Below are 25,991 nucleotides of genomic sequence, written 5' to 3'. Positions count from 1 at the left end.
TTAAGAACGCGGCGTGCGCGGACCCGCGGGAGAACCCGGCCACGGCCCAGCACCTCGATCCCGCGCGGTTGTCACCTTCGCCCGGGGAAGGGGCCTCCAGCACCATGCCCCGCATAGACGCGGACCTCAAGCTCGACTTCAAGGATGTCCTGCTCCGACCTAAGCGGAGCAGCCTGAAGAGCCGCGCCGAGGTGGGGCGATTCCAAAGCCGCCTTGGGGCTGGGGATTTTGGCCATTTTTCCGGGGTGCGGTGGGTGGCAGGGGGCGGCGCAGAGACTCTGCCTGGCTTTCTGCGTCTGAGGCTGGGGTGCCGCGCCCCTTTCCGCTCCCCACCACGCGAGGTCCCTGCCAGGGCGCAGATTCGTCTTTAGGGGTGCGGAAAAGGGGCCAGCGGGGGCCTGAAATTCTAAAGGAGTCGGTCGGGTCGGTGGGCCAGGGGAAGTTTACGCTGAAACTAGATCTCGGAGGAGCAAAAATCCGGGGCCAATGGGTTTATACAGGATGGGGGTGGGGAGGTGCATAAGGAGAAAAGGAAGCGCTGGAGCTCGGGTGGAAAGGGAGAGACAAACATGAGCGATCCTTGAGGTTTTTAACAGTGCCTGCCCTTGTGGACAGCTGCTGCTGCTTTAGCATCAGGTCCAGCAGTGGAATTTCTTGAACAGGTCTGCAGGGCCGGGGAACCCTCCGTCCCCAGTTTAGTGTACTTTTTCTTGCTGGAAGCGGAGCTCGGGATCCCCTTTTCACCCGTCCTTCCTGGGCAGCCCGCAGTCCTGCCCGAGAGAAGCCCAAAGCGCTTGGATGCCGGTGGTAGGAGGAGTTGGAAGCTGTGGTTTTACTGCTTCAACCTTCACGAGAGCAGAGCTTAAGGAACAGGTGGAAGACAGGACTGGAAATAGCTCGGGCTGGGTGTGGGGGTGGGGAAAGGAGGTCAGACCCTGAAGGGTAAACTAGTTTCCCGGGAAGGCAGAGCTCCTTTGCAGAAGTTGTGTGCCGGGCCAGCGGCTTTGCCTGGTCTCTGGGAACTGGAGAGGAGGCAGAAAGACAAGGTTTGGAAGGCTGGGGCTGGAGGAGTGAACAGGAGGAGGTGGATGTATCGGTACTCGCTCCGCTCCGTCTCAGGTTCCACAAACATAACCACAAGTAAGTCCTTGGCAAAGATCTCCGCGCCAGTGCCCAGCCCTGACTGCAGTGCCTGGTGCTGCCAGCTGAGGGCTTGTTTGGATTAGGGCAGCTTCTTGCCTTAGCCAGTGAGTAGAACCCAGTCACCTTGACTAAGCAGCAGCAGTGGCTGGCTGGAGCCAGGACAGGAAGAAGTGGGGGAGGAATGATGCACTCTGACCATCCCAGATTAGATGCATGCCCCTCTGCTTGCCCTTCATTGTGTCCCTTCAGTCGCCAAAGAGCAGAGCAAACTCTTGGAACAAAAATAACCAGTTTGGAGGGCATCCCGGAGCCTCCGGAAGTACAAGCTATAGCCAGAATACGGGGATTCTGAGCAGACTAATTTGGCGACCTGAATATTTGTTCAGAATATATTTAGGAGAAGCTTGCTTGCGAGACAAGATCTATGTTCAAAACAAAGTATGTATTTTCTGAACCAGAAAACCGCTTGAGAAGGTAAAACATTCATGTAATGGACTGGATTTTTCCTTCCCTGGGAATCGTGTGACGTCATGGAGCACTGGTTTTGTATTTTGGGCTTATTGCCACTGTTAGTGCTGTCCCAGCCTGTGGCAGTACCTTGTAATCCACGTGTGCACATCGCAATGAGAAGTCTGTGCCCTTGAGAACTTTTTTCATGCTTCACCTTTGTGGGAACTTGTCAGCTTTGTACCTGGAAACTGAAGTTAGTGGGTATTTTAGTTCTAGTTTCCTAATCCTCCCTGGGCAGAAGGCTGCTGCCTGGGCAGCCATCCCCCAGCACTGGATTTTATCCCTCATAATCTGAATTTACTTGCCCCTGGGGTCTTGAGGGATCTAGTTAGGCCTCTCTAATCCCCTCTCAGTGTTTCTTCTGTTTTCTTGTTGATGCATGAAATTTCTTGTAGGCAGACACAAATGCTTCATTGTACAATCAAAAGTTTAAAATGGGTGTACTCTGTTAGAAGCAACACCCGATTGCAAATCCTAATCCAGTGAGGCAAGCCTGTGGCACGCATGCCGCAGCACGCTATCTTTATATCATTGCAAGCTCTGAAAGGTTTGCCATCACTGTTTTAGTCAGTGGCTGGCATTAACAGAGTGCGGGTTTGAGTGGAACCAGGAGAGAGAGAACCTATGTCAGGGAGCAGAATCTGCCGGAGAGAAGTTTTGACAGCTCATGATAGGCTTTGCCACTGCACAGTTTTGCCCAGCTCCAGGCCCTGGGGTGGGTCGTCAAGCATGGACAGGAACTGGAAAGGCAGCAGGGTCCCCCGCCGAGAAGCTCAGTTCTGCAGGGACACTTTGGCCAACCTGGCACAGGTATCCCTAGTGTGGGTCTTCAGGTAGGCAGCCGTCTCCTAGCTGTGGAGCTCCTAGTACAGAAGATTGAAGTACAGCAGGGCTCACATGTGGGACACGTGAGCAATCCTCAGAGACTGTGACCTTTGTGTTGAGATGATCTGATGTACTGGCGAGCTGGCACCATATCTTGACTCCCAAAGCGGCTTCTTCCTTGGGACCCATTCCTGACTCTGCAATCCCACTGTAGTCCTTAAACTAGTATGTCACCCATCTGCCATTCTTTGCTCGGGAATATGGGGCTAGGAGAAAGGAGGCCTGGGTTTAAATCTAAACTCTGTCACTATTATTTGTGTTATCTTTGTGTTACTTTTCCCTGGGGTTAGTATAAAATGTACTGCCCCAAATGGTGTGGCTTTATCAACAAAAAAATGGACTGTCTATTGATTCTGGAAGTCTCCAGTCAAGTTGCCAGCAGGGTTGGTTCCTTCTGAGGGCTGTGAGGGAGAATCTTGCATGCCTCCTGCCAACTTCTGCTGGTTTTGTGGGATTCCTTGGCATTCCTGGGTTGGTAGATGGTACCGCCCCATCCTTGCCTTCATCTCTGTGAGGTGTACTCCCTTTGCTGGCCTGTTACCAAATATTTTTTCCTTTTCTAAGAACATTGTGTATATTGGGACTAGGACTCACTCTAAATGACCTCGTCTTAACTTGGTCATCTGCAAAGACCCTATTTACAAATAACGTTACCTTCACAGGTAGGAGGCACATTTCAGCCTCTAACAGCTTGTGTAAATTTTTCACTGTAAAATTAGAGGATTTGACCAGACTTGTTCTTAGTCATGAATGCATCAGGATCACCTAGGGAGACTCCAAATTCATGTATTATCTCCAACACAAAGGTTTTTGATTTACAAAGTTTGGGCCCTAAAAGGTTTCAGCTGTGTACGAGGCTGCCCTGGATTGACCTCTCTTGCCCTGTTTGTGGGACTTGTGGCTCTCTGGTGAGGCTGCAGCTGTGTGTGAAGCTCGAGAGCGGAAGGTGAGGCTTCTAGGGGTCGGTCCGTGTCCATGGAGCTGGAACTCCCCAAACGTTTCCCTGAAAAAGGCTGCGTCTCACTCAGGCTCACCCTTGGCTGTTAGCCACAGGTTAGTTTATTCCGTACCTGTTGAGCCCCTTGGGCTACAGACATAAGACACTGACCCAGTACTCAGGTGAGACAGCTAATGAACAATCCAGATAATTGATTTGCGAATTACCATCTGGAGGTGTAGGAAAAGGGGGCACTGTCCTGGACCTCACTTCTGTGTCCTTGTACAGAGCTGGCCTGTGGCTTTGCTGTTCTTCTGGCGTGTGTACTCCAGGTCTCAGGACCCTGGGAACCTTCCTTGTGATAACTTCAAGATGATTCCACAGCCTGCATGGCCACTTCCCCAGGAGTGTCGCCCCATGCTGCTGGGGTGCTGCTCTATAACCCCAGAGAGTGGCCGAGTGATGGACCTGTGTACGGGTGTGCACAGAGTGTGGTGGTGTGTGCACAGATGGATGCGGGCGGGAAGGGGATACGGACTAGGGCCGGACTGGCTCCTTGGTACCACCACTGTCAGTGCCTTCCTGGCATGTGGATGTCACTGCTTTCTGTGAGGCTGGGAGGATGGAGCAGTTTTATGTAGCAGCTTGTTAGCTCGAACCCTAACCTTGAATTATTTAGGAGTGTGCACGTGGGCCTCCCTTTGTCCTTTGGCTGGGTAGCTGGGCGGACTCAGCGAAGGGGTGGGGGAAGAGCAGGATTTTGAGGTTTGGTAAGTGTGTTTGGTTATTCTCCCTTTCAGGTGGCGCCTAATGCGGCGAAATTGCTGTGGTTGATGCATTGGCCAGCTGTGGCAGTTTAAATGCCAAGTTTTGTTCTGGGAGGCTCCGGTATTTAAAGTAGTATCTCTCTCTCGGAGTGACTGGTCTGTTTTGAGTCTGTCTGAATAAAGTCAGGGAAGATAGTTTCATTTTTCATTCTTAGAATTACTATTGCAGAGAATCTGCCTTATGTCTTTTTGATGGGGAGGGTGTTGGGCTGTAACGTGGGGCTTCCTGGGTGTTAAGTGTGTATTCTATCATTGAGCTATGCCCTCTTGCCCCAATAATTCACCTTATAGAGTTGAGTAGGAATGAAGGGAAGTTCATTGTCAAGGCAGCCCTTTTCTTTCTCTTCTTTTTTTTCCACACAATACAAATGCTTTATTGTGAGTCGCAGTTCATCCTGTGGGCTAAGTGGTCCTTATCCAGGACCCAGCAGCTGAGCTCAGTGCAGCCTCCATCCGGGCTTTTTCCTGCTCTGATTCCAACAGGGTGAGCACGTTGCCCTCGCACACTGGGCCTTTCAGGTTTCGGATGATGGAGCGTGTCATCCATGAATTCCACGCACACCTCTGTGCATTGTCCCTGTGAGTTGGTCCTGCCCAGCACTTTGGTGACTGAGGCCAGCTTGGTAGGCTGCATGCAACTGACAGCATCTGTAAAGCATGTTTTGCTTTGGGCACACTGATAGGTTTTGGAGTGCCAAGAAAAAGCCATGGCGCTCTGAGGCTGGTGCAGAGTGTAGCAGCTCTCTCCTCATGTGTCTTAGAGGAGTAGAAGAGTAATTTGAGGCCGAGGAATTCTGATTGTTTTAAGCTCTGAGCCAAAATGTTTGAGGCCATTAGCAGCACAGAAGGTTGCAACTAATAGAGCACTGCAATTAGTTTGCAGAATGTGGAGAGAGCTTGCTTCACTGGGGTAGAAGCAAGAATCATCACAAAGGAAGTGGAGGAAGGGATGCAGCCCCACAGATGTTCATGCGTGGCAGGGACTCACTTCCACACACTGACCACTGCTTGTGGCCAGCGCAGTTGTAGGGTGACATCAGTAAAGCCTCTGGACCTGGAGCCCTGGGCAGAGAAGCCAGAGGCAGAAAGGCTGCAGGACCTTAGATGTCCCACTGTGCTTTCTGATGTGATGCTGATTGCGTAGTGCAAGTTGCCTCAAATGGAAAGAATAAAAGCGGTATCTAGATAAACACTCCAGAAGCCAGGATTCACGCAGGTCTAGATTATAGGTCTGAGCTTATGTAGAAGCGTAAGATTCACGCCTGTGTTTCTTGGTCCTGTTTACCTCGGGCAGTCACCTACCTGTAGTGTGATCTGTATTCAGCAGGGTCCAGCCGTGAAAATGAACAATGCACAGTATTTGAAGCAAGGAATTTAATGTAGGGAATCCTGACATGGCTGAGATACCAAACAGGATATCAAGGCACCCAGGAGACTGACAACAGCAAGAAACCTTTCCCAGCCCTAGGATAAGGGTCCCAGGGTGGCGGTGGGACAGCTGGGCTCAGACTGTGGAAGTTGGAATCAGGAGTGCACAGGTCTGAAGGGACACAGCTGCTCTGGAGAAGTTCCCCATGGCATTGGATGGGGTATGACTCCCCCACCTGCCCCTCTGTCCTCCAATTCCTCTTGCAGTGTGTGTCCTCTGACCAAACCCAGCCTGAAAGAAGCTTGAGAATTGGACCCTGTAGGGGTTGGCCTCTCTGAAGCATAGGCTCAGGACCTGCCCTGGGTCATAGTCCTAGTAATTCTGAGACTGCTGATGCTGCCGCAGTGCCTAGACCCAGCACACTGCATCTACTGAGCTTCCCATCTTGGCCATGCTGTTGAGAATTCCGGATTGCTGCTGGTCTTGCGTGCCCTGAAGCTGGAGTTGTGGTAGCATCAGAGGCCCTCCCCTCAGCTGTTTGCAAGTCACAGGAGCAAGTGTTTATATGCATGGACATATGCTTGCAGCGTTCTCCCCTACAGCTCTTTAAAACCTGCTCATAATTACCAGCCAGCTGCAGAGGCTAAGGGATTAATGGTTTGGTGCTCGCAGTGGGGTAAATTTGGAGTGTAGTTCTAGGTGAAAGGTGAGAATTGTAGGGACTGACAGGGTCACTGGCAGTAAAGAGTGGAGCAGATTTTCCCAGAAGGGGATTGGTCCCTCTGGTGCTGGGAAGTGGGGGAAAAGGTAACATGTATGTGGATAGTTAGGACCAATAGGCCCTAGACTGGGAGTAGAAGGTAGCAGTGGGATTGGAAAGGCTGATGGTGGAGAGGAGGTTTCTGACTTGGGGCTTTGTCTTTGTGGCAGAGTGTTCATTGTCTTGTTCAGGTGCACGAGAATGGCAGGGATTATCTGAGGATTCACATGTGAATACACATGTTACTTATTTCCTGAGGGGCTGCCCAGGCATGAAACACCTGGCCTGAGCCCTGAGCAAATCAGGAGTCAAGGGTTGGATACTCACTTTGTGATCTTCCTGTCCACTTGGACGGAGAAATTCTGCACCTAGCACCTAAGATCAGACACTCATTTCTTCCCCCTTTTGGCCAACAGGTGGATCTTGAGAGTACATTTACATTTCGAAACTCGAAGCAGACCTACTCAGGAATCCCCATCATTGTGGCCAACATGGACACTGTGGGGACATTTGAGATGGCAGTTGTGATGTCACAGGTGAGATGTGCACCCCCACCCCTTAACGTTTGCTGCTCACACTTCTGTGAAAACCCCTGAGATGGTTTTGGAAATCTGAGATTCAAAAAAAAAGTTAGACAACAGGATGAGTGTCATATTATAGGAGACTGATGTTGCCTTTGAAATCAAGATAGAGCTTCGTGGGCCAGGGATTTAGCTCAGCGGTTCGGTGGCCTGCTTCGCAAGTGCAAGGACCAAGTTCGATCCCCAGTACCAAAAAAAAAAAAAAAAAAAAAAAAGATAGAGCTTTGTATGTGGTCTATGATGTAGCATTTCCTCCAGAGAGATGCAGAAGAATCCACTGAGCACTACCAGGCATAATGCATCTCTTAATTGTTATCACACCTTGCACAAGTTAGGTTCTTTGTAAGGAGGAAGAAATGGAGGTTTCTTCAGAAGACAGGAAGGGTAACATATTCCATGGCCTTCAGCCAGACAGGCAGGACTCTCAGCTGAATTGACCCTAGAACCTAAGGTATTTACCTCTCTTGAAAATGCAGGGTCAGTATGAGCTCAAAGTTCCTTTTAGGGACTGGGGGTTTGGCTCAGTGGTTCCGCTGCCAGTAATTCTGATCCCTGATACCAAAAAAACAAAGTTCCTTTTAGCCAACTGCTAATCTAATTGCTTATAGAGGGAGCAGCTAATATCTTGGCCTTGGGGAAAATAAAGGAAATACCCATTTGTAGGCAGGACCTTTGTCTCACACAGCTATGTCTAAAGTACCAGAGTGTCCTAGGAGTCCTAGATAGGAAATGTTCGCTGCTGATGCACATAGGAGGTGTGTGTCTGTTTCTGTTGGTAATGCCTGCCAAGGGCAGAGATAAATCCAATTAGTTAAAAGAGCTTCTCACAATGGACAGCAAGTCTAACTGCAGGAGGTGCTGGGATTCATTATTAGGCAGTGATTAGAAGGAAGAGGTCCTCAAACAAATTATGAGCTCAAAAACTGACTCCACGATCAGTTGTCTTGTCAGTCACCTCTCAGATGCCCCTGGGCTTTGGAACAGAGACTCCCAAATTAATTGCTAAAGGAACACAGTCATTTTTTTCTCTCCATCTTTCCCGTGCTCTGCTCTCATCCAGCATTGGTGCTAAGGGAATGTGTGTTCTGGTTCTGTAAGGGCAGAGGTTTTGCTCTATGCTGCCTTATGATAGATTCAAGACACTGAGAGCCAAAGTAAACCTTTTCTCTTTATAAGCCAGTTATTTCAGGTAGTGTGTTATAGTGACAGAAAGCTGATTAACACAGTATAAAAGTAGGGGGAGCCAGGGGGCAACAAGCAGCCTAGTTAATTCACATGTCAGATTTGAGTCTGAAAATCCTGTAACTGGATGTGCCTTTTTGTTTTCCTGGGACAGTTTCCCACAAATGAGACAGCGCATGCTAACATAGCTGGCCATGGGTGGGTACTATGAATTTTCCATTACTAGGATCTACAAAGTAAGTGCAAGTTAATAAAGCCATAAAACTTTGAAGTAAGAAATTGTAGCTGGGGAAATTAGGCAGCCCCAGAAGTCAGAGAGTCCCCAGCTACATGGGATTCAAGCCTGAGCTCCAGAGTCAGATCTGAGCCCATTCTGGCCTTTACCCCTTACTAGCCAAGTATTTGGTAAGTTTCTTAAGCTTCCCTTCTGCCCACACAGCTGATAATGCTGTTGTGCTAAGAATGAAATGAATAATGTCTGCAAAACATGGGCCCAGTGGTCACAAAGGCTCAGGTGGATAGTCACATATTTAAGGCTATATAAGTTGAGACAGGATCTCACTATGTAGTTCAGGCTGGTCTTGAACTTGGTGTGTAGCCTGGGCTGGCCTTGAACTCCTGGCAGTCCTCCTGCCTCAGCCTCCTGAGTGCTAGGATTAGAGTCATGTGGTATCATACCTGGTGGGTTTAACTTTTAGTAAGATGTGTTTAGGTTGTGAACATAAGATAAAGCTTTCAGGCCTAAGATGAGGTCCTTTGGGGTTGATGGAGAAAAGTCTGTGTCAGGATGACCCTTGTGCTGGGCAGGGACCTGCTGTGTGGCTTGCTTTTGGCCCATCTGTTTCTCCCAGCCCTACTCTGGTCTGGGAGGGAGCCAGGGCAGGCTGAGGCTGGTCCCTGAGAAGACTCTTATTCCTCCCTTGCCCCTGGACAGAGCCACCTGGGCCTGGACGCAGTGTTGTCTGATCAGGTAAGAGTGGGAAACACGCTGATTTCACTCTTATGCTTTTGTCTATTTTTGGTGCCCAGGAACATAGTGAAAACAAATGAAGCCTGAGTGACAGGAGCAGCAGGTGCCTTTGTCTTGTTGGGCCACCACCTGCCGATGGAGGAGGGGAGAGGCCTTCCTGACTTCTCCTCCTAATGGCACTGTTTTGTTTCCTAGCACTCCATGTTTACCGCTATTCACAAGCATTACACGCTGGATGACTGGAAGCGCTTTGCCGAGTACCACCCGGAATGCCTGCAGGTATGACTGCAGCCTGGGTTTACAGGACGAGGGCTGCAGGGGGCAGAAACGCTTCAGTGCTGTCAAGAGCAGTGGAGTTAGCAGCCAGACGCAGAGAGCGAGGTGGTCTGCAGTCTCGCATCAGCGCTGGGGATTTACGACTGAAACCTGGTCCATGGCATATTATGGGGACCCTGGGATTTACCTGGGAGGAGTGTCTGTATCCCCTTGAAAGGTGATGAGTTCTGTCACCAGAGCACGGGGAAGACCTCTGCTTCCTGGCTGGACCCCATCTGAATGTGTCCTAGGTCTAGAAAGAACATCTAATTATAAGAAGCTACTTGTGAGTTAAGTCAGCGATAAGCCTGCTAGGACAACTGTGGCCGGGATGGCAGATAAGAAGCGTTGTTGAGGGCGTGGAGAAATCAAACACTCCTGGCCTGCCGGTAGGGATGTAAAGTGGTGCTGCTGCTTTGAAAAAGTCTGGCAGCTCCTCATGAGTTGCCATGTGACCCAGCAATTCCATTTCTGGATACAGACCCAGCAGAAAATGAAAACATCTGTACACGTAGAAACCTGCTTGTTCATGTTTATAGTAGCTTGGTTCGGAACAGCCCAGATATCTATCAGGGGATAAATAAATGGAAATGAATCCTTATGGTGGAATATTATATAGGTATGAAAAGGAATGAAGTACTGATTTATGCTACAATGTGGGAGAAACTTGAGAACATTTTGTGAAGTGAAAAAAACAGACAGAAAGGCCAAATACATGATTCTATTTATGTGAATTGTCCAGATAGGCAAATCTATAGAGATAGGAAGTGGATCGGTTGTTGCCTGGACCTGAGGGGCAGGGAGCTAGGGGGTGATGGTGATGAGTATTACAGTTTCTTCTGGGACGTCATGAAAATGGTTTAAAATTGTGCACTTTGATGGGTGAATGACACTGCATGTCACTACACCTCCGTAGAGTAGTTAAAAAATGACTGATGCACTGAGTTTCCTTCAGGTGCCTTTGGGTGGCCAGAGTGTCTCGGTTGGAGCTGCACCCCACAGTCAGACCATTTGTGATTAGAGAGTGATTTCCTAGCTTCCTACTTTCAGAGTCCCACAGGCTGCGGCTGCTTTTACTATGCATTCATTAGGTGTATATTTTCCTTAGGGAGAAGCTAGTTTTGGAGAGAAAGCAATTCTGGCTCAATAGGAAGTCCTTCATTTTTGTTATATTTTGTTCAAATGAATTAGCTGTCCCTAATTCATTAATTAATTAATAATTAGCTGTCCTGCTGGTTGCAGGACCACCCTGCAGAAACCAGAACCTTCAGATGTTTATGCCCCTTTTATATATTTCTGTATGACCTTTGAATGTTCTCTGTATCCTTTAAATCTTCTCCAGATGATTATAATACAATGTAAATGGTGTGTAAATGGCCATTACACTGTGTTGTTCAGAGACAAATAAGAAAAAAGTCCATACACGTTCCCTTCAGTAAACCTGTAGTATTTTCATCTGCCGTTGGTTGAATCAGAGGATGAGGAGTAACTACGGATCATTTAACAGCTGACTTCTCTGTGTCATTGTTGTGCTTTGGGAGGATAGTGGAAGAGGTTAAGATATGTCCCTTATTCCTGGCTAAGGTTTCCAGGTAAGAATTCAGTTGAAATATTTTCATAGGTGAGATGACTCTGGGCACTGTCTCATGACTTAAGTTTCAGAGTCCTAAATGATTGAACATCAGGCTTTTTCCAAAGGCAAGTTTTCAGAGAAGACCCAGGTGTAGGGTTCAGGGGCACTGGTACTGTGGAGGGGTGGGGCAGGAGGGGACACAGTGGCTTCAGATTTAAATGTTGTGGTGCAGTTGTGAAAGATCTTGTGCCGCTCATTTGTTCTGGCCCCTTGGGAAATGTTGCCCCTCTAACAGAAAGACAGACTGCCGATGTGTGTGCAGGTGAAGATTCACGTGTGGCGCTCGTATTTCACTGTAGTTCCCTGATCTGTGGCGCCCTTGTTTGGAGCCCAAGACCCCCACCCCTTAGGGGCTGCCTGAAAGCGAGGATAGCACCAAACCCCATGTAGACTGTTTTTTTCCCTGCACATTCTTAATTTATAAATGAGGCATAGTAAGAGCCCAATAGCAATCAAACCGAACAATTAGAACAGTATTCTGTAATACAAATTTAAAACACATGAGGTTTATTTTTGGAGCTTCCTATTTAATATTTTCACACTTTGGGTAGCTGAAACTGAGGGTTTGGTTTGCAAGAATGACTGTATTGGAGCAAACATAAAAATAGAAACAACTTTACCAGAGGAATTTTAGGCACCGCCCCCTCGAGGCCCTCAGGTGAAGGCCGCGGCTTCAGCCTTGGTGGCACGGCTCCCCCTGTTCTTTCCGGAAACTTCCCAGCTCCCGCGGTCTTCCCTTGAGCTGTGCTGAGACGCGTTTGCACCAGCAGCTCCACAGCTCATAGTTCTGTGGTGGAAGCAGAGGTTACCGGCTTTGGGAACATTTAAGAATCTGTTCACCAGAACGATTTTGCAACTGAGGTCCAGGTTTAAGGATGGAAGCCGTTCAGCAGTGGCAGAGGTAACAAAAGGAGTCTCCCTTTGCCGTGCTCTCGCGGGTCTGGTGAGCTGGTCCCGCTGTGCTCACTGCGTCGTCCCTGTCGTGGGAGCCCGATGGGTCGAGTCTGTCTGTGCTCGCTGCTGCTTCCCGCTGATCTCTGTTTGTCATGGCGCAGAACGTGGCCGTGAGTTCCGGCAGCGGGCAGAATGACCTGGAAAAGATGAGCAGCATCCTGGAGGCTGTGCCGCAGGTGAAATTCATTTGCCTGGATGTGGCCAACGGCTACTCGGAGCATTTTGTGGAGTTTGTGAAACTGGTTCGAGCCAAGTTTCCCGAGCATACCATCATGGTAGGTGCCTGGGGACGCTCTCAAGGTGGGAAAGCAAGAGCTTCAGTGTGGCAGGGCCCTGTTTTCCTTTCAGAGCTTTCGGTGTTTCCTTTCCTTATTATTTATTGAAAGACGAGTTGAGAATCCTGAGGAAAGGAGAGGCAGCCGCTCTGGAAGATCTGAAAACTCAGTTTTCCTCTGTAACCAAAATGAAGTCTTGGTCAACAAGATATTTTTGCTAAATGTCGTCCAGTGTTTCTTAACAGGTAAGACCTGTAAAGAAGGGTCTTCATTACCCCTTGACAATGAGTATTTTTTTAAAAATGTACTCAGTAAAAACTCTTCTGGTTTAAAAAAATTAGACACAAAGGTGATACAGAAGTCAAAAGTCACAAAAGGGCATAAAATCAAAAGTAAGTCTCTAAGCTCTGGCCCTAGCCAGCCGTATCTCATTCCTCGAATGAATGGCTGTTCCCAGTTTTCTTGCGTGTACATCCAGAGGTGTTGCGTATACACAGCAGAGTATGTGCATACTCCACCTGGCCCCACAGAAGGTGACACATGGTGTGTCTTGCTCTACATTTTGTTCATTTAACGTTACACTCAAAGATCCTTTCATATTATTACTACATAGATGCGGTTATCATTTTTAAGTGGCTATTATATGCATTGTACCATACATACCGAGGCACATTTATGCTGTTCCCAGTTGTTTGTATCATTATTAACAAAATCATGGTAAATCTGCTTATACGTATATCATTTTTAAATATCTACGGTGTAGTGCTAAGATACATTCCTGGAAGCCAAATCTAAATAAATTAATTTGACTTTTTAAATTTAAAATGTACTGATTCTAATAAAAGTAGATAAATTTCTAGAATTCCTGGCCAAAGGATAACTGCACTGTATGACAGACACAGAACAAATTGCTCTTCGTGGCAGCTCTACCAGTATGCACTGCACTCCTATAGCAGTGTGGGACACAGGCTTTTTCCCGTGGTTGAGATAATCAGACTTTTTTTTTTTGCACTAATCTCATTGCAGTTTTCACAATTCATTTTTTTAATTATGAGATTTTATTTTTTTCAATAACTCCGCTTTATTTTGAAAAATATCATCACCTCTTTGTTTCGGGAGTGAAATACCTGACAACTACAACTTAAAGGAGGGGAGGTTTATTTTGACTCACGATTTCAGAGGAGTCAGTCCGTGGTTGGCTGACTCGAGGGCAGGAACATCATGGCAGAAGGACTTGGTGCAGGAAAGATGCTCAGTTTATGGCATTTGGGAATTAGAAAGCAGGGAAGAGCTGAAAGAGGCAGAAAGGAAGCAGGAGCCAGAAAATATAGTAATCCCCATGGTCACAGCCCTCTGACCCACCCAGACATACCCAGAAGTGTGTTACTAATCTCCTACATGTCTCTCAGGCCAGTCAAATCAACAGTCAATAAATCATCGAAAGTTACAATAAGGTTTGTTGACTACTATGAAGCAATAAGATAACAAGATCATGGAACTCATAAAACTTGTAGATTGGGATACTAGGAGATTCTTTTTTCTCATATTTGGTCTCTGGGCTCCTGACACAGAGCTTCTAGGATCTTCTTTAACTTCCAGAATGATAGGAGCATCTGACTCAGTTCCTAAATCCCCTGGAATTTCTGGGAGATCAGAGCATCTTTTGTGCCAGAAAGGTGACTCTTTTTGTGCCAGAAATGGGCTCTGGGGTGGGTGTGGTCACCACAGAGACCCAGCCTTGCTTTTGAGTTTGAAGCTTTCAGTTCCAGTCTGCATTTTCTGGAGAGGGGAGAAGACCTAATCAGTCATGCTTACTTGGTGAAGCTTCCATAAAAATCTCAAGAGTACGATGTTTGGGAGATTTCTGGGTGGGGTAACTAACACATCCATGTGCCGGGAGGATGGTGCACCCCAGTGCCACAGGGCCACAGCTGCTGTGCTTGGGATGCATACAACCCTCACCCAGTGTGTCTCTTCATCTGACTCTCCATCTGTGTCCTTTGTCATATCCTTTGTGGCCTCAGATCTGTGAGCCATTCCAGGAAATTGCTCAGGAATGGGGTGGTGGGAACTGTCAGTTAGGACCCAAGCCAGACAGAAGTTGTGGGTAACCTGCTACTTTGTGATTGGTATCAGAGGTGGGAGACGGTCTTGTGACACTGAGCCCTAACCTATGGGCTGACACTGTCTTTGATAGATAATGTCAGAATTAAATGGTAGAACACAGTGCTGTCATCCATTGGGGAAATCATTTGGTTTACGGGCTAGAACCTATATGTTTTGGTCATGGAAGTGTCTTGTGTTGTGTTGAATTTGAGTGTAAGAGAGAGACTTTTGTTTTTTTCCTTTCTCAAGCATCAGGCATCTTTTAGGAGGTTTATATCCATTCCCTCTTTTATAGCATCTCTGTAAAGACTAGGAACAATTATCATGAATTTATTATATAGACCAGGAATCTTAAACTTTGATTAGTTCTTTGGAAAGTTGGGATTTTCATAAAGCCTGTCATCATTTAGAAGCAAAGTTAAAATAAGGATCAAAATGTATAATTGATATTATGAAATAGGAAGAAAAGGTCTAAAGGAGTAGGGGAATTGAGAGGGGTAGGGGAAAGGAAAGAAGGGAAAAGAAAAAAATATGAGAAAAGGAAAAACATGGAAACAAAAACTTTGTAAATAGGGAAGGGTGAAGGGAGAGAGGGCAGGGGGATGGGGAAAAAATAACATCATGTAAAGTAACAATATCCTAATGATGAATGTAACTGTTGTGTATCTAAAATGTACCAATAGACTTAATGAGAGAGAAAAGAAAAAGGCAGAAGCAAAACTGGGATTTGAAGCCCGGTCAGTTGAAGACAAAGCCCATTACATTCTGTGGTAGAGTGAGACTTGTTAATGTACCCTTGTCCCTGTTAACCTTCCATGGGGTGATATGTGCGGACCAACTCCCCTTGTCCTGATCCCAAGGTGGTGGGAAGGTTGACCTTGGGCTTGCACTGGGGCGTAGTAAAATCCCCAACACCACCCCGTGTGGCCCATGCACCTGGTCCTGAGGGCCCACCTAGCTCCTTTCCGCCACCCCTCTGGTAATCTTCTCTTGGGGTAGCTGGGTTTGGTGGAACGTGCCTATAATCCCACACTGTGAGAGTCTGAAGCAAGAGGATTAGAAATTCAAGCCCAACCTGGGCAACTTTGCAAGACTCTGTCTCAAAAAAAAAATAAATAATAATAAATAAATAAAAAAGGGCCAGAGTATAGGTCATTGTGAAAGTCTTGTGTTCGATTCTCAGTACCCCCCCCAAAGCCAACAACCACAACAATGACAAAAAAACACTTCCTCTTGGGGCATGTAAAAGAGGGAGCGGCAAGCTGGCCTTCCAGAAGAGCAGAAGCCTCATCCCCTGGCTGAGACCTGTGGCCCATGAGCAGCATTTGGTATTAAGCATGACTTCTCTGTACCTCTGCCTGGGACAGAGAAAAACTCAATAAATATGTGTTGGCCAGGAGTCTTCCCTTGTTTTATTGCTCATGAGAATAGGAGATGAGGATGTCCAGAGTCTGCTGTGGACAGGAGTTGCTCTCACATTATGTCTTTAGTAGTTTTTTTTGTTTTTAATAAAGTAACTTTATTGAAGTAAAAATTTACGTGCACAATTTACAAACTTAAAATGTAAGATTCCATAGGTTTTTGTACATTGACAGAAGTGTACAGCTATAACCACAGTCAAACTTAGATCATTTTTATTAAGCCAGATCAAAGCACATCTTCCAGTTCCTCTCCCCTAAATCTGGGTAACTGCTCTCTGTCTTCATACGTTCTTCTATCCTGGGAATTTGTTTTTTTTTGTTTGTTTTTTTCCAAAGTAGACCATGTTCATAGCAGTGAAAACCTTAACATATCCTAAGATAGGAAAATCCTGCAGAGTGAGCTCTCACGTGGTATTGGAGTGAAGCCAGAAACCAACAACAGAAACATACTTAGAATATAATTCATTTTTCTTGTTCTTCTCTCTCTCTCTCTCTCTTTCCTATTACATTTTTCATATAAGGGAAACCATACGATATATGAGGTCCATCCATTTTCCAGTGTCAGAATAGTACTCCATTGTATACAGGCACAGCATTCTCTTCATTCATCTGTTCATTCACATAGGCTGATCTCACAATTTAGCTACTGAGAATTGAGCTGCTGTGAACATAGGTACACATGCATTGCTGTGATACATGATGCTTTTAACTCTTTTGGGAAGATACCCAAAAAGGGAATACTGAATCAAATGGAATTTCTATTTTTAGTTTTTTGAGGAATTGTCGTACTGATTTCCATAGTGATTATATCAGTTTACACTCCCACCAACAATGAACAAGGGTATCTTTCTCCCCACAGCCTCTCCAGCATTTGCTATTGGTTGATTTCTTGACGGTAGCCATTCCTTCTGGAGTGAGATGGAATCTTAAATGTTTTAATTTGCATTTCTTACATGGCCAGCAATGTTGAACATATTTTCATATATTTATGGGACAGTTGTACTTCTTCATCTGAGCAGTGTCTGTTCATTTCAGATGCCCGTGTTTTGATTGGGTATTTAAATTTGGGGGAATCTAATTTATTGAGTTCTTTATATATTCTAGATGTTAGTCCTTTGAGGAGCATCTGGCAAAAATATTTTTACCAGTCAGTACTTCATCTCTTCACTTTGTTCTTTTCATATGCAAAAGTTTTTTAACTGATCCTATTTGATGATTGTCATTATCTCCCCGCCACCTTTCTTTTTTGAGTAAGGGTCTCATTATGTAGTTTAGACTCTTAACTCACTGTGTAGTCCAGGCTGGCCTCAAACTCATATAGATCCTCCTGCCTTGGCCTCTAGAATGCTGGGATTACAAATGTGTGCCGCCATGCCCACTTGGTATTATTTCTTGTGCAACCAGGATTTGCTTACACCTGTATCTGTAAGAGTTTTGCCTATTTTATCTTCTAACACATTGTTTCTGCTGTGATGTTGAGATCTTTGATCCATTTCGATTTTAGTTTAGCACACGGTGAGAGGGATGGGTCTAAGTTCAACTTTCGTGTGTGGATAACCTCTTTTCCCAGCGCTATTCGTTAAAGAGGCTATCTTTTGTCCAGTGAAAGGATTTGACCCTTTGTTAAAGATCATGTAACTGAGTGTGCCTGCAGTTGTTTCTGTATCTTCTATTCTGTTCCATTGATCCACAAGTCTGTTTTTTGTCAGCACTATTCTGTTTTTATGACTACTCTCTCTTTGTACATGATGCCCCTGCCTTGCCCTTGTTGCCAAGAATTGCATTGCCTATTCTAGGTCTCTTCTGATTCCAAATGGATTTGGGGATTGTTTTCTGTAGTTCTGTAAGAAACTGGTATTTTGATTGGGATTACATTACGTCTATATAACAGTTTTGAGAGTATGGCCGTTTAAACTATATTGGTTCTACCTATCCAGGAGGAGGGGAGATCCTTCCACTTTCTAATATCCTTTTCAGTCTCCTTTTTCAGAGTACTGTAGTTTTCATTGTAAAGGTCTTTCACTTCTGTGGTTAGGTTAATTCCTAAGTATTTCATTTTTCTTGGTGCTATTGTGAAAGGTATTGTTTTCCTAATTTCCCTCTGTGAATTTGTTACTGGTTTACAAGAATACTATTAATTTTTTATTTTTTAATTTTTGTCGTGGTGGTTGTTTTTGGTACTGGGGATTGAACTCAGGACCTTTGCTCGTGAGGCAGGCAGCAACACCACTGAGCTAAATCCCTGGTCCTATAGGAATAATATTAACTTTTGCGTGTTGGCTTTACATCCTGCCACATTACCGAATTTGGTTAATAGTATAGTGGGAATTTTAGGGTCTTCTATGTAGAGGATCTTTTCATCTGCTGAAGCAGGAAATTGAGGACTCCAGACAGACCACTCAACATGAAAATAGGAGCAAACAGTGGTTTTTAGTGCCAGTGACTCAGCAAGTGACTCCTGTCAGTCTCAGGAGCCCCGAAGAGAAGTTAGTGCTTCTTTGTGTACCTCTTTTTGCATCGACAAAGCTTAATTTTGTCAGAGTTTCCTTGGGAAGATAGCAAGCTGGATTTACACAAGGTGGAGCAGTGGAGGTGGTGGAGAGTGAAGAGTTCCGGTGGGACTTCCTGAGTCCCTTACGCCCCTTTGGTAATAGGTTCCAGAAGTTGCCATGGCCCACTCAGGTGCATTCTACAAAGAGCCTAGTTACCCGGTTAATCCGTAGTTGTCTGATGACACAGTTAACCTACAGTTGTCCAATTCCATATGGAGGGGTGGTCTCTTCTCTCACTGTGAATAATGGTAATTTAACTTCTTCTTTGCCCATCCATATCCTTTTTATTTCTTTATCTTGTCTAATTGCTTTAGCTAGTGCTTCGAGACTGATGTTGAACAGAAGTGGTGATAAGAGACATCCTTGTCTTATTCCCGATTTAAGAGGGAATGATTTCAGCTTCCTGCCATTAAGTACTGTAGTATGTTATCAGTTGATTTGTCATAGATGACCCTATCAGAGTAAGATAAGGACCCTCTATTCCTATTTAGTTTTTTTTTTAAATCATGAATGGATGCTGAATTTTATCAGATGATTTTATAGCATCTATTGAGATGATCACATGGTTTTTGTTCTCACTTCTATTTATGTGATAAATTACATTTCTTTATTTTTAAATTTTTTGGTACCAAGGATTGAACTTGGGACCTTGCACTTGCGAGGCAGGCATGGTGCCACTGAGCTAAATCCCCGGCCCATGAATTACATTTATTGATTTACATGTGTTAAACCATCCCTATATCCCTTGAATGAATCCTACTTGGTCATGATGTATGACCTTTTGGACGATTTACTGTATTCTGTGTGCCAGTTTCTTACTAAAGATTTTTGCCCCTATGTTCATTAAAGAGATTGGTCTGTATAGTAAGTTCCTGACTTATGAATATTCGAGTTGTTAATTTTCAGTGAAATACCTCACATGAGCATTCGTAGATGTGAACAGATCATGGAAGTAGCTCGCGTGTCTGCTTTACCATTAAGGAAACTGTAAAAGTTTATTTACAGTATTGTTTGTATGTTTCCGTGTTTTTCTTTCTTTCTTTCTTTTTTTTTTTTTTAATGCTTTACATTGTATATTTTTGTCAAAGATGTGTAAGACTCACTTTGTTGGATTTAACAATCCTCCCAGAACAGAACTCATTCGTAAGTCAGGGACTTACTGTAGTTTTTGTGTTTGGTTAGGTCTTTTTCTGGTTTTTGGAGTCAAGGATAATGCTTGCTTCTGGGAATAATTTTGAAAGTACTGCTTTCTCTTCAGTTTCATCAAAGAGTTTGAAGTATACTGGTGTCAGATCTTCTCTAAAATTCTAAAATTTGGCAATGAATGTGTCAGGACCTGTCTTTTTCTTATTAGTAATTTTTTTTACTCAATTTTACTGAATGATACTGGCTTCTTTAAAATCTTTTCATCTTCTTGGTTCAGCTTTGGTAGTTCATATATATCTAGAAATTTATCCATTTCTTCTGAGTTTTCTATTTTGTTTTACTTTTATTTATTTATTTTTTTGGTACAGGGGATTGAACTTGGGCCCTGGTGCTTGCAAGGCAGGTGGCAGAACCACTGAGCCACATCCCTGGCCCTGAGTTTTCTATTTTAGAGTACGGGTTTTCAGAGTAGTTATCCATAGTCTTCTGGATTTCCCCAAATTATTTATGTTTTCACTTTTTTTATTTCTAACTGCATGAATTTGGATCTTTTCTTTCCTTTTTAAAATAAGATTAAGGGTTTATCTATTTTGTTCAGTCTTTCAAATAACCAACTCTTTGCTTCATTGATTCTTTTTTTTTTTAATTTTTTTCTTTTTATTGAGTTTATTGGTACAATCTAGGTATACAGTACAGTTGCAGTCATTATTGGGATCCTGTACCTTTACATAATAGGTCTTGATTCTCATTTTTTCCCCTTGTCCCTGCCCTCCCTTCACCCCCTCCTCCCTCCCCATTTACAAACACTTTATTTCCATTTTTTCAATTTCTCATATTTTTTTCCTCTCCCTTATTACCTTTCCCCCACCCTTCCCACTTTCCCTACACCTTTGGCCCTTTACTTCCTATTTCACATTATTAATTATCTCCTTAGGGTCTTGTGTACTATTATAGTTTTTCATACCAGAGAAACTATTGATTCTTTGTATATTTTTTTTAGTCTCAATTTCATCCATTTCTGCTCCGATCTTTATAATTCCTTCCTCATACTAGTTTTAGGTTTGAATTGTTCTTGTTTTTCTAGGACTTTGAGATGCATCATTAGGTTTACTTGAGTGTGTTCTGTTTTCCTAATGTGGGAATTCACTGCTGTAAACGTCCCTCTTACAACTACTCTCATTGTGTCTTGTAGATTCTCTGTCATACTGACATCATCATTTGATTGTAGAAATTGTCTAATTTCTTCTTTAATTTTATCTATAACTCATTGATTAAGAGGATATTATTTAATTTCCATGTGTCTGCATAATTTCTGTAGTGTCTTTTCCCCTTAATTTCTGGTTTACTGCACTATGATCTAATAATATGCATGGAATGATTTCAGTTCTTTGGCATTTACTTAAGCATGCTCTGTGGGGTAGTATGTGGTCTGTTTTGGAAACTGTTCTGTGTGTTGCTGAGAAGGATGTGTATCCTCTTGTTTTGGGTTAGAATGATCTGTAAATATCTAGTAGGTCCATTTGTTCAAAGGTTTGGTTCAGCTCTGATATTTCTTTGTTGATTTTTTTTTTTTTTGCCTAATTGTGACAGTGGGGTATTGAAATTGCCTATTAAAATTCTGTTGGTGTTCATCTGATTTTTTCATGTCCATTAATGTTTTATGCAGTTGGGTATGCCAGTATTTGGTGCTTATATATTTATAATTGTTAATGCTTCCTGTAGAACTGTTCCCTTACTATGTAGTAAGCTTTTTTATCTCTTATCTATCTGAAATTAGTACAGCAGCTCCTGCTTTTTTTCCAGGTTTGTGTTGCATGCATGACGTATTAATTTCTCTCCTTTGATTTTTAATCTGTGCGTATCTTTTTGAATTCACTGTGTTTCTTGTATACTGCATATTGTTGGATTTTGTTTCTTAATCCAGTCTGTGTCTTTTCATTGGGGAATTGAGACCATTCACATTGATAATTATTACTGAGAGGTATTGACAAATTCCTATCATTGCATTATTTTTCTGCTGCTGATTTCCTCATTTTCCCTGTTTTGCTTAGCAGGTCATCCCACCAAGTGTTTGGGAAGTTTTCTTCCATGATTTCTGTGAACGGATTTTTTTAAATGCTATTTGTGTTATCTTATCTTCTGATTTTCACTTATTCCAGTTATTCCTAGGTTAGTCTTCTTTACATCATCTAGCTGTATTTGAATCCTTTTTTTCTCATGCTTTCTTGTTATTTTAGCTAGGAAGATAAGAAGCTTGGGGAGGATGCAGGCATCGATCCAGTAACACTCCTGAAGTCAGGTGGGCTCATGAGCTGAGTCACATTGGGGAATTGCATACTTTTTGAATGTCACTTTCCTCACTTGTGAAAAGGAGGTCAAAGGTCCTCATGTCTGGAGAATTATATGGAGTTCACATGGGATCCTACTCTGTAAACAGTGCAGCCTGCCCCAGCAATGGCCTGTAGTAAGATCCATTGCAGGTCTTTATTCTGACAGCTGAGTCAGAGATGAAGGAAGAGGAAGAGTAGGCTGGGCTGGGCTGGGCTGGGAGAGCTGTATTAAGAAGTAGAAGAAAACACACCAGTTTTTAAAATGGTGGTCCCCAGAGCTTTCTGTGGTAATCTCACGGCTGGCTTTATTGAGAACTGAGCAAGTTTCCTGTTTTGAAGTCCAGAGCATGTGTGTGCTGCTCCTCAGGGACAAAGAGCAGGGGAGATGGCAGCACAGGAACCAGGGAGCATGGACCCTAACCCTAAGAAGGGTGCTGCCGCCAGTGCTGAGCCTGGGGCTTGTAACAGGGAGTAGGGTGAAGAGGTGGGCACAGAAAGCCCCTAGCCCTCTGCAGCAGAAGGGGCCTGTGAGCACCTGCCCTCTGGCCAGCACGGTGTTTTCATTGCCCGGGTTGGTTTCCCCAGCAATGAACGAAAGACTTTGGGCAAGGGAGTTGTTTATTCCTAAGTCATTGTTTGTTTGCACTGACCCCTGAAATCCACAGTTCACTCAGAAACCTCCTATACTCTTATGCCCTTGGTTCTTGGTGATTTTGAGAACATGATTTGTCACTGGCTTCTGGAGGCCTTGTGAGGATGCATTAACATCTCTCAGTGCTGCGGAGCTGAAAGCTACAGTGTGAATACTGAGTGGTGTTACGATCGCTGTGAAACAGTGAACAGACGGGGCACTCACTAAACATCCCTGGCAGAAGCTGGCATCTCCTCGGCAATCAGGAGCAAGGACTTTCTGGCGGTTGTCTTGCCGTTCACCTAAGATGAGCCCTGCCGTACATAGGGTGTGAGAGGAAGCAAAGATTTTTCAAGAACATCTTTGGCAGAAAAAGGTCCTTGTACAAGTGCTGGCTGGTGGACAGGGTAACAAGCCCTAAGATCATTTGCCTGGTGGAGATTTTTAAATTTAAATTTTTAAAAATTTTATTTTTGTTTATTAGTACATGCATGTAGTATATAGCATTTGTATTCCTTATTGGGAGTTGGACAGGAACGTAACACATCTCAATACCTTTTTCACCCTTTCCCTGCCTCTCCCTCCCCCTTGGGTAGTCCTCTTTCCATTGCTGAGACAAAATACCTGCCCCTCACAACTTAAAGGACAGAAGGGTTATTTTTGACTTACAATGTCATCTGTGGCTGAAAGCTCTGAAGGACCTCAGAGGCTTAGGTGATGCTTATCTCTGCATTAGGAATTAAGTGAATTCGGTGACAGGTATGATGGCTTTGACAATCCATGGTCCCACCAGCAGAAAGAACAGCACTGTTGGTAGACTTTGGAGAAGATCTACATCTGTCATTTCCATGGGATTTGGCAGGCCAGCCCATGCCCTACTTGCCGCCTTGCCTTTGATCATTTTATGGAGAGGTTTTTCTCCTTGGCAGAGGGCCCAGAAGAGCCAGTAAAAAATGGATCAATTTGGAGCAATGCAAAACTTCTAGATATAGGTAACACCAATGGTTACACAGCATCGTGCATGTACATTAATACCCCTGAACTCTATGCTTAAGAACAGAACAGTAGATTTTGTCTTATGTGAATTGAATCCCAAATAGAAAATCTTTTGAAGTGTGAAGAAGAGCGATATAAACAAATCACTCATAAATGGTAGAGTTCATACTTTACAGAGCACCGTTGAGCCCCAGGCACTGTGCTAAGAATTTGATAGTTTTCTTTGCAAACCTCATAATGTCCACAGGTGGGCACTCTTAGGCATCCCATTTTGTAGTGGACCTGGGTCGACTTGTTCAGGACGTTTGGACCCATAGGAATGGGTTCAAAGTGAAGCTGTGGACATGAGCCGACTGATTTTGGTTTTTGCTTGGAGGACTTTAATCTTAGTCTCTTTGGGTTACTGTAGCAAGATGCCCTAAGCAGGTAGTTTATAAAAATCGCGTTTATTTCCCCGGTTCTAGAGGCTGAAGTCTAAGACAAAGGCAGATTTGGTGTCTGAGAGCTTGTTTCTGTTCAGAGCCGGCCGTCCTCCTCCCTGTCTTCATGTGGTGGAAGGAGTGGAGACTTTGTTTTGGGCCTTTGAAGAAAGGGCAGTAACCCCATTCTTGAGAGTTCTGTCCCCATAAACTAATCACCTCCCAAAGGTCCACCTTCTGTGACCCTCACGAGCGTGTGAATTTTGGGGGCACGGACATTCAGACCATAGCAGCTGTTGTCACTTGCTGTCTCTCCCCTGGGCCGCTGTACATTTCCTTGGCAGGGGGAGGGAGCACTGTTGCCACCGAGACAGAGAGCATGGAGGGGGCCTGGCCTTCCAGGGAACAGGGATGCCTCATGGGGACGCTCACCCGCCTGCTGCCATGTTCCTGATGAGAACTTATAGCTTCTGAGTGCTGTCTGAGCAGGAAGTGAATGTGGTTGAACCACCGAAGCCTGCTGTTCTGAGGGGATGCGAGTGGCCTGCACTGTATCCACTCCCCACACAGCGTGCTTCGAGCTGCGATAAAGCTACCTACTTAGGCCTGCGCAGCACCTCCCACCCTGGCATGGCATACCTGTGCCAAGGCCAACCCTGCTGGACTGGGGGCCTCACCAACATCGGACTGTACTGTGCCCTTTTTCTCATTTCCAAGCTGGCCTTGCGCTCTTAGTCCCTGATTTTGTCTCTCTTGGTTTCAAAAAGTTTTTTTTTTTTTTTGGTGCTGGAGATTGAGCTCAGGATCTTGAGCTTGTGAGGCAGGTAGCAGAACCACTGAGCTAAATCCCCGGCCCTGGCTCTCTTGGTTTCAAATGTGAACACACAGCTTTTTGTTCCAGGTTCCTAGTGTTGTGCTGTGCTATGGGTCGGGTTTGAGGGGTTTCCTAAGCGCTCACTCCAGGTGTTTCTCCTGGTGCTGACCACGATGCAGGAGCCCTGGGGTGGCTGAGGAGAGAGGAGACCCCTGAGAGGGCTCCTGGGCTCAGAATGGCAACAGCCTTCTGGACACTGGTAAACCCACTCTGTCCCTGTGGTTGTACGTGGTACAGCCTCTGTGAGTTGACTTTTTCAAAAATAACTTAAGAAGAGGACAGGTTTATTTTGGCTCACATTTTTAATTTTTAAAATTTTCATAGTGCACGTTTGCAGTACACAATGATTACATTCTTCGTGGGGAGTTGGTCCATATATATATAAAACACATCTTTTTACTTCTAACCATCTCTTGGTCCCCTTCTTGTTTGCAAGAGTTGGCTTATCTTGTCTAGAGTACACCCTTGAACATGAAATAGTCATAGGTGGTACCAGACAGGAGAGTTAAGAGTCCATGTTGAAAATGAAACTGGGGAGGATTTAGAGTTAAGTTTTGTTGATTTTTTTTTAAAGCAGTTTAACCAATAAGGAAAAATGTGAGCTCTAACCTTTCTGTGGTCTTTATTTTTTCTTAAGTACAGAGTTCCTACTGTTCCTTGTACCATAAAACCAAATCCAAACTAAAAGACTCCCCCATTTAATTATAAAAGCATGTAGTTTGTACCATAAAATCCAGAAAAGTTTAAACGAAGAAAATCAATGGAAGATAATCCCTTCACTTAAATACAATTTGGTAGCTTCCCTTTTATTTCTTTCCTGGCCTCCTCTCCCTCCATTTTTTTTTTTTTTTTTTTTTTTTTTTTTTTCCGGCCCCCCCCCCCTTCCTTTTTTTTTTTTTTTTTTTTTTTTTTTGCAGTACTAGCGACAAAACCCAGGGACTAGTGCATGCTAGGCAAGTGTTCTACACTGTGATACGACTTTGAACTTTTTTATTTTAAGATGAGGGGCTTGCTAAGTTGCCCAGGCTGGTTTTGAACTTGGATCCACCTGCTTAGCTTCCTGAATCACTGGGATTATAGTCATGTTCCACCACGCAGGGCTTGTTGATATTCTCCTTCTCTCCCTCTCTCCCGCTCTCCTCCTCCCCCTCTCCCCCTCCCTCTCTCTCCCCCTC

At 44.7% G+C, this 25,991-nt stretch overlaps 1 protein-coding gene across 4 annotated transcripts in view; it reads left to right on the top strand.

Annotated features, from left to right (window-relative positions):
• The first annotated feature begins 6 nt into the window (after positions 1-6).
• The window catches only part of Gmpr (guanosine monophosphate reductase), a 43,523-nt gene continuing 17,538 nt past the window's right edge, over positions 7-25,991 (top strand). For 3 of the 4 annotated variants that reach the window (XM_010622903.2, XM_010622905.3, XM_019207328.2), the window contains exons 1-4: positions 7-191; positions 6,848-6,967; positions 9,360-9,443; positions 12,168-12,341. In XM_010622903.2, coding sequence (XP_010621205.1) covers positions 105-191; positions 6,848-6,967; positions 9,360-9,443; positions 12,168-12,341 — 465 coding nt within the window. In that variant the 5' untranslated portion in view covers positions 7-104. Of the gene's footprint in view, positions 192-966; positions 1,141-6,847; positions 6,968-9,359; positions 9,444-12,167; positions 12,342-25,991 lie in introns of those variants that run through there. The other variant, XM_010622904.3, reaches the window with a different exon arrangement.

Source organism: Fukomys damarensis, unplaced genomic scaffold (assembly GCF_012274545.1).
Source record: "Fukomys damarensis isolate Sample0158 unplaced genomic scaffold, DMR_v1.0_HiC HiC_scaffold_10, whole genome shotgun sequence".
Taxonomy (NCBI): domain Eukaryota; kingdom Metazoa; phylum Chordata; class Mammalia; order Rodentia; family Bathyergidae; genus Fukomys; species Fukomys damarensis.
The sequence above is the reverse complement of the archived record's forward strand: the minus strand, read 5'-3'. Positions and strand labels throughout refer to the sequence as shown.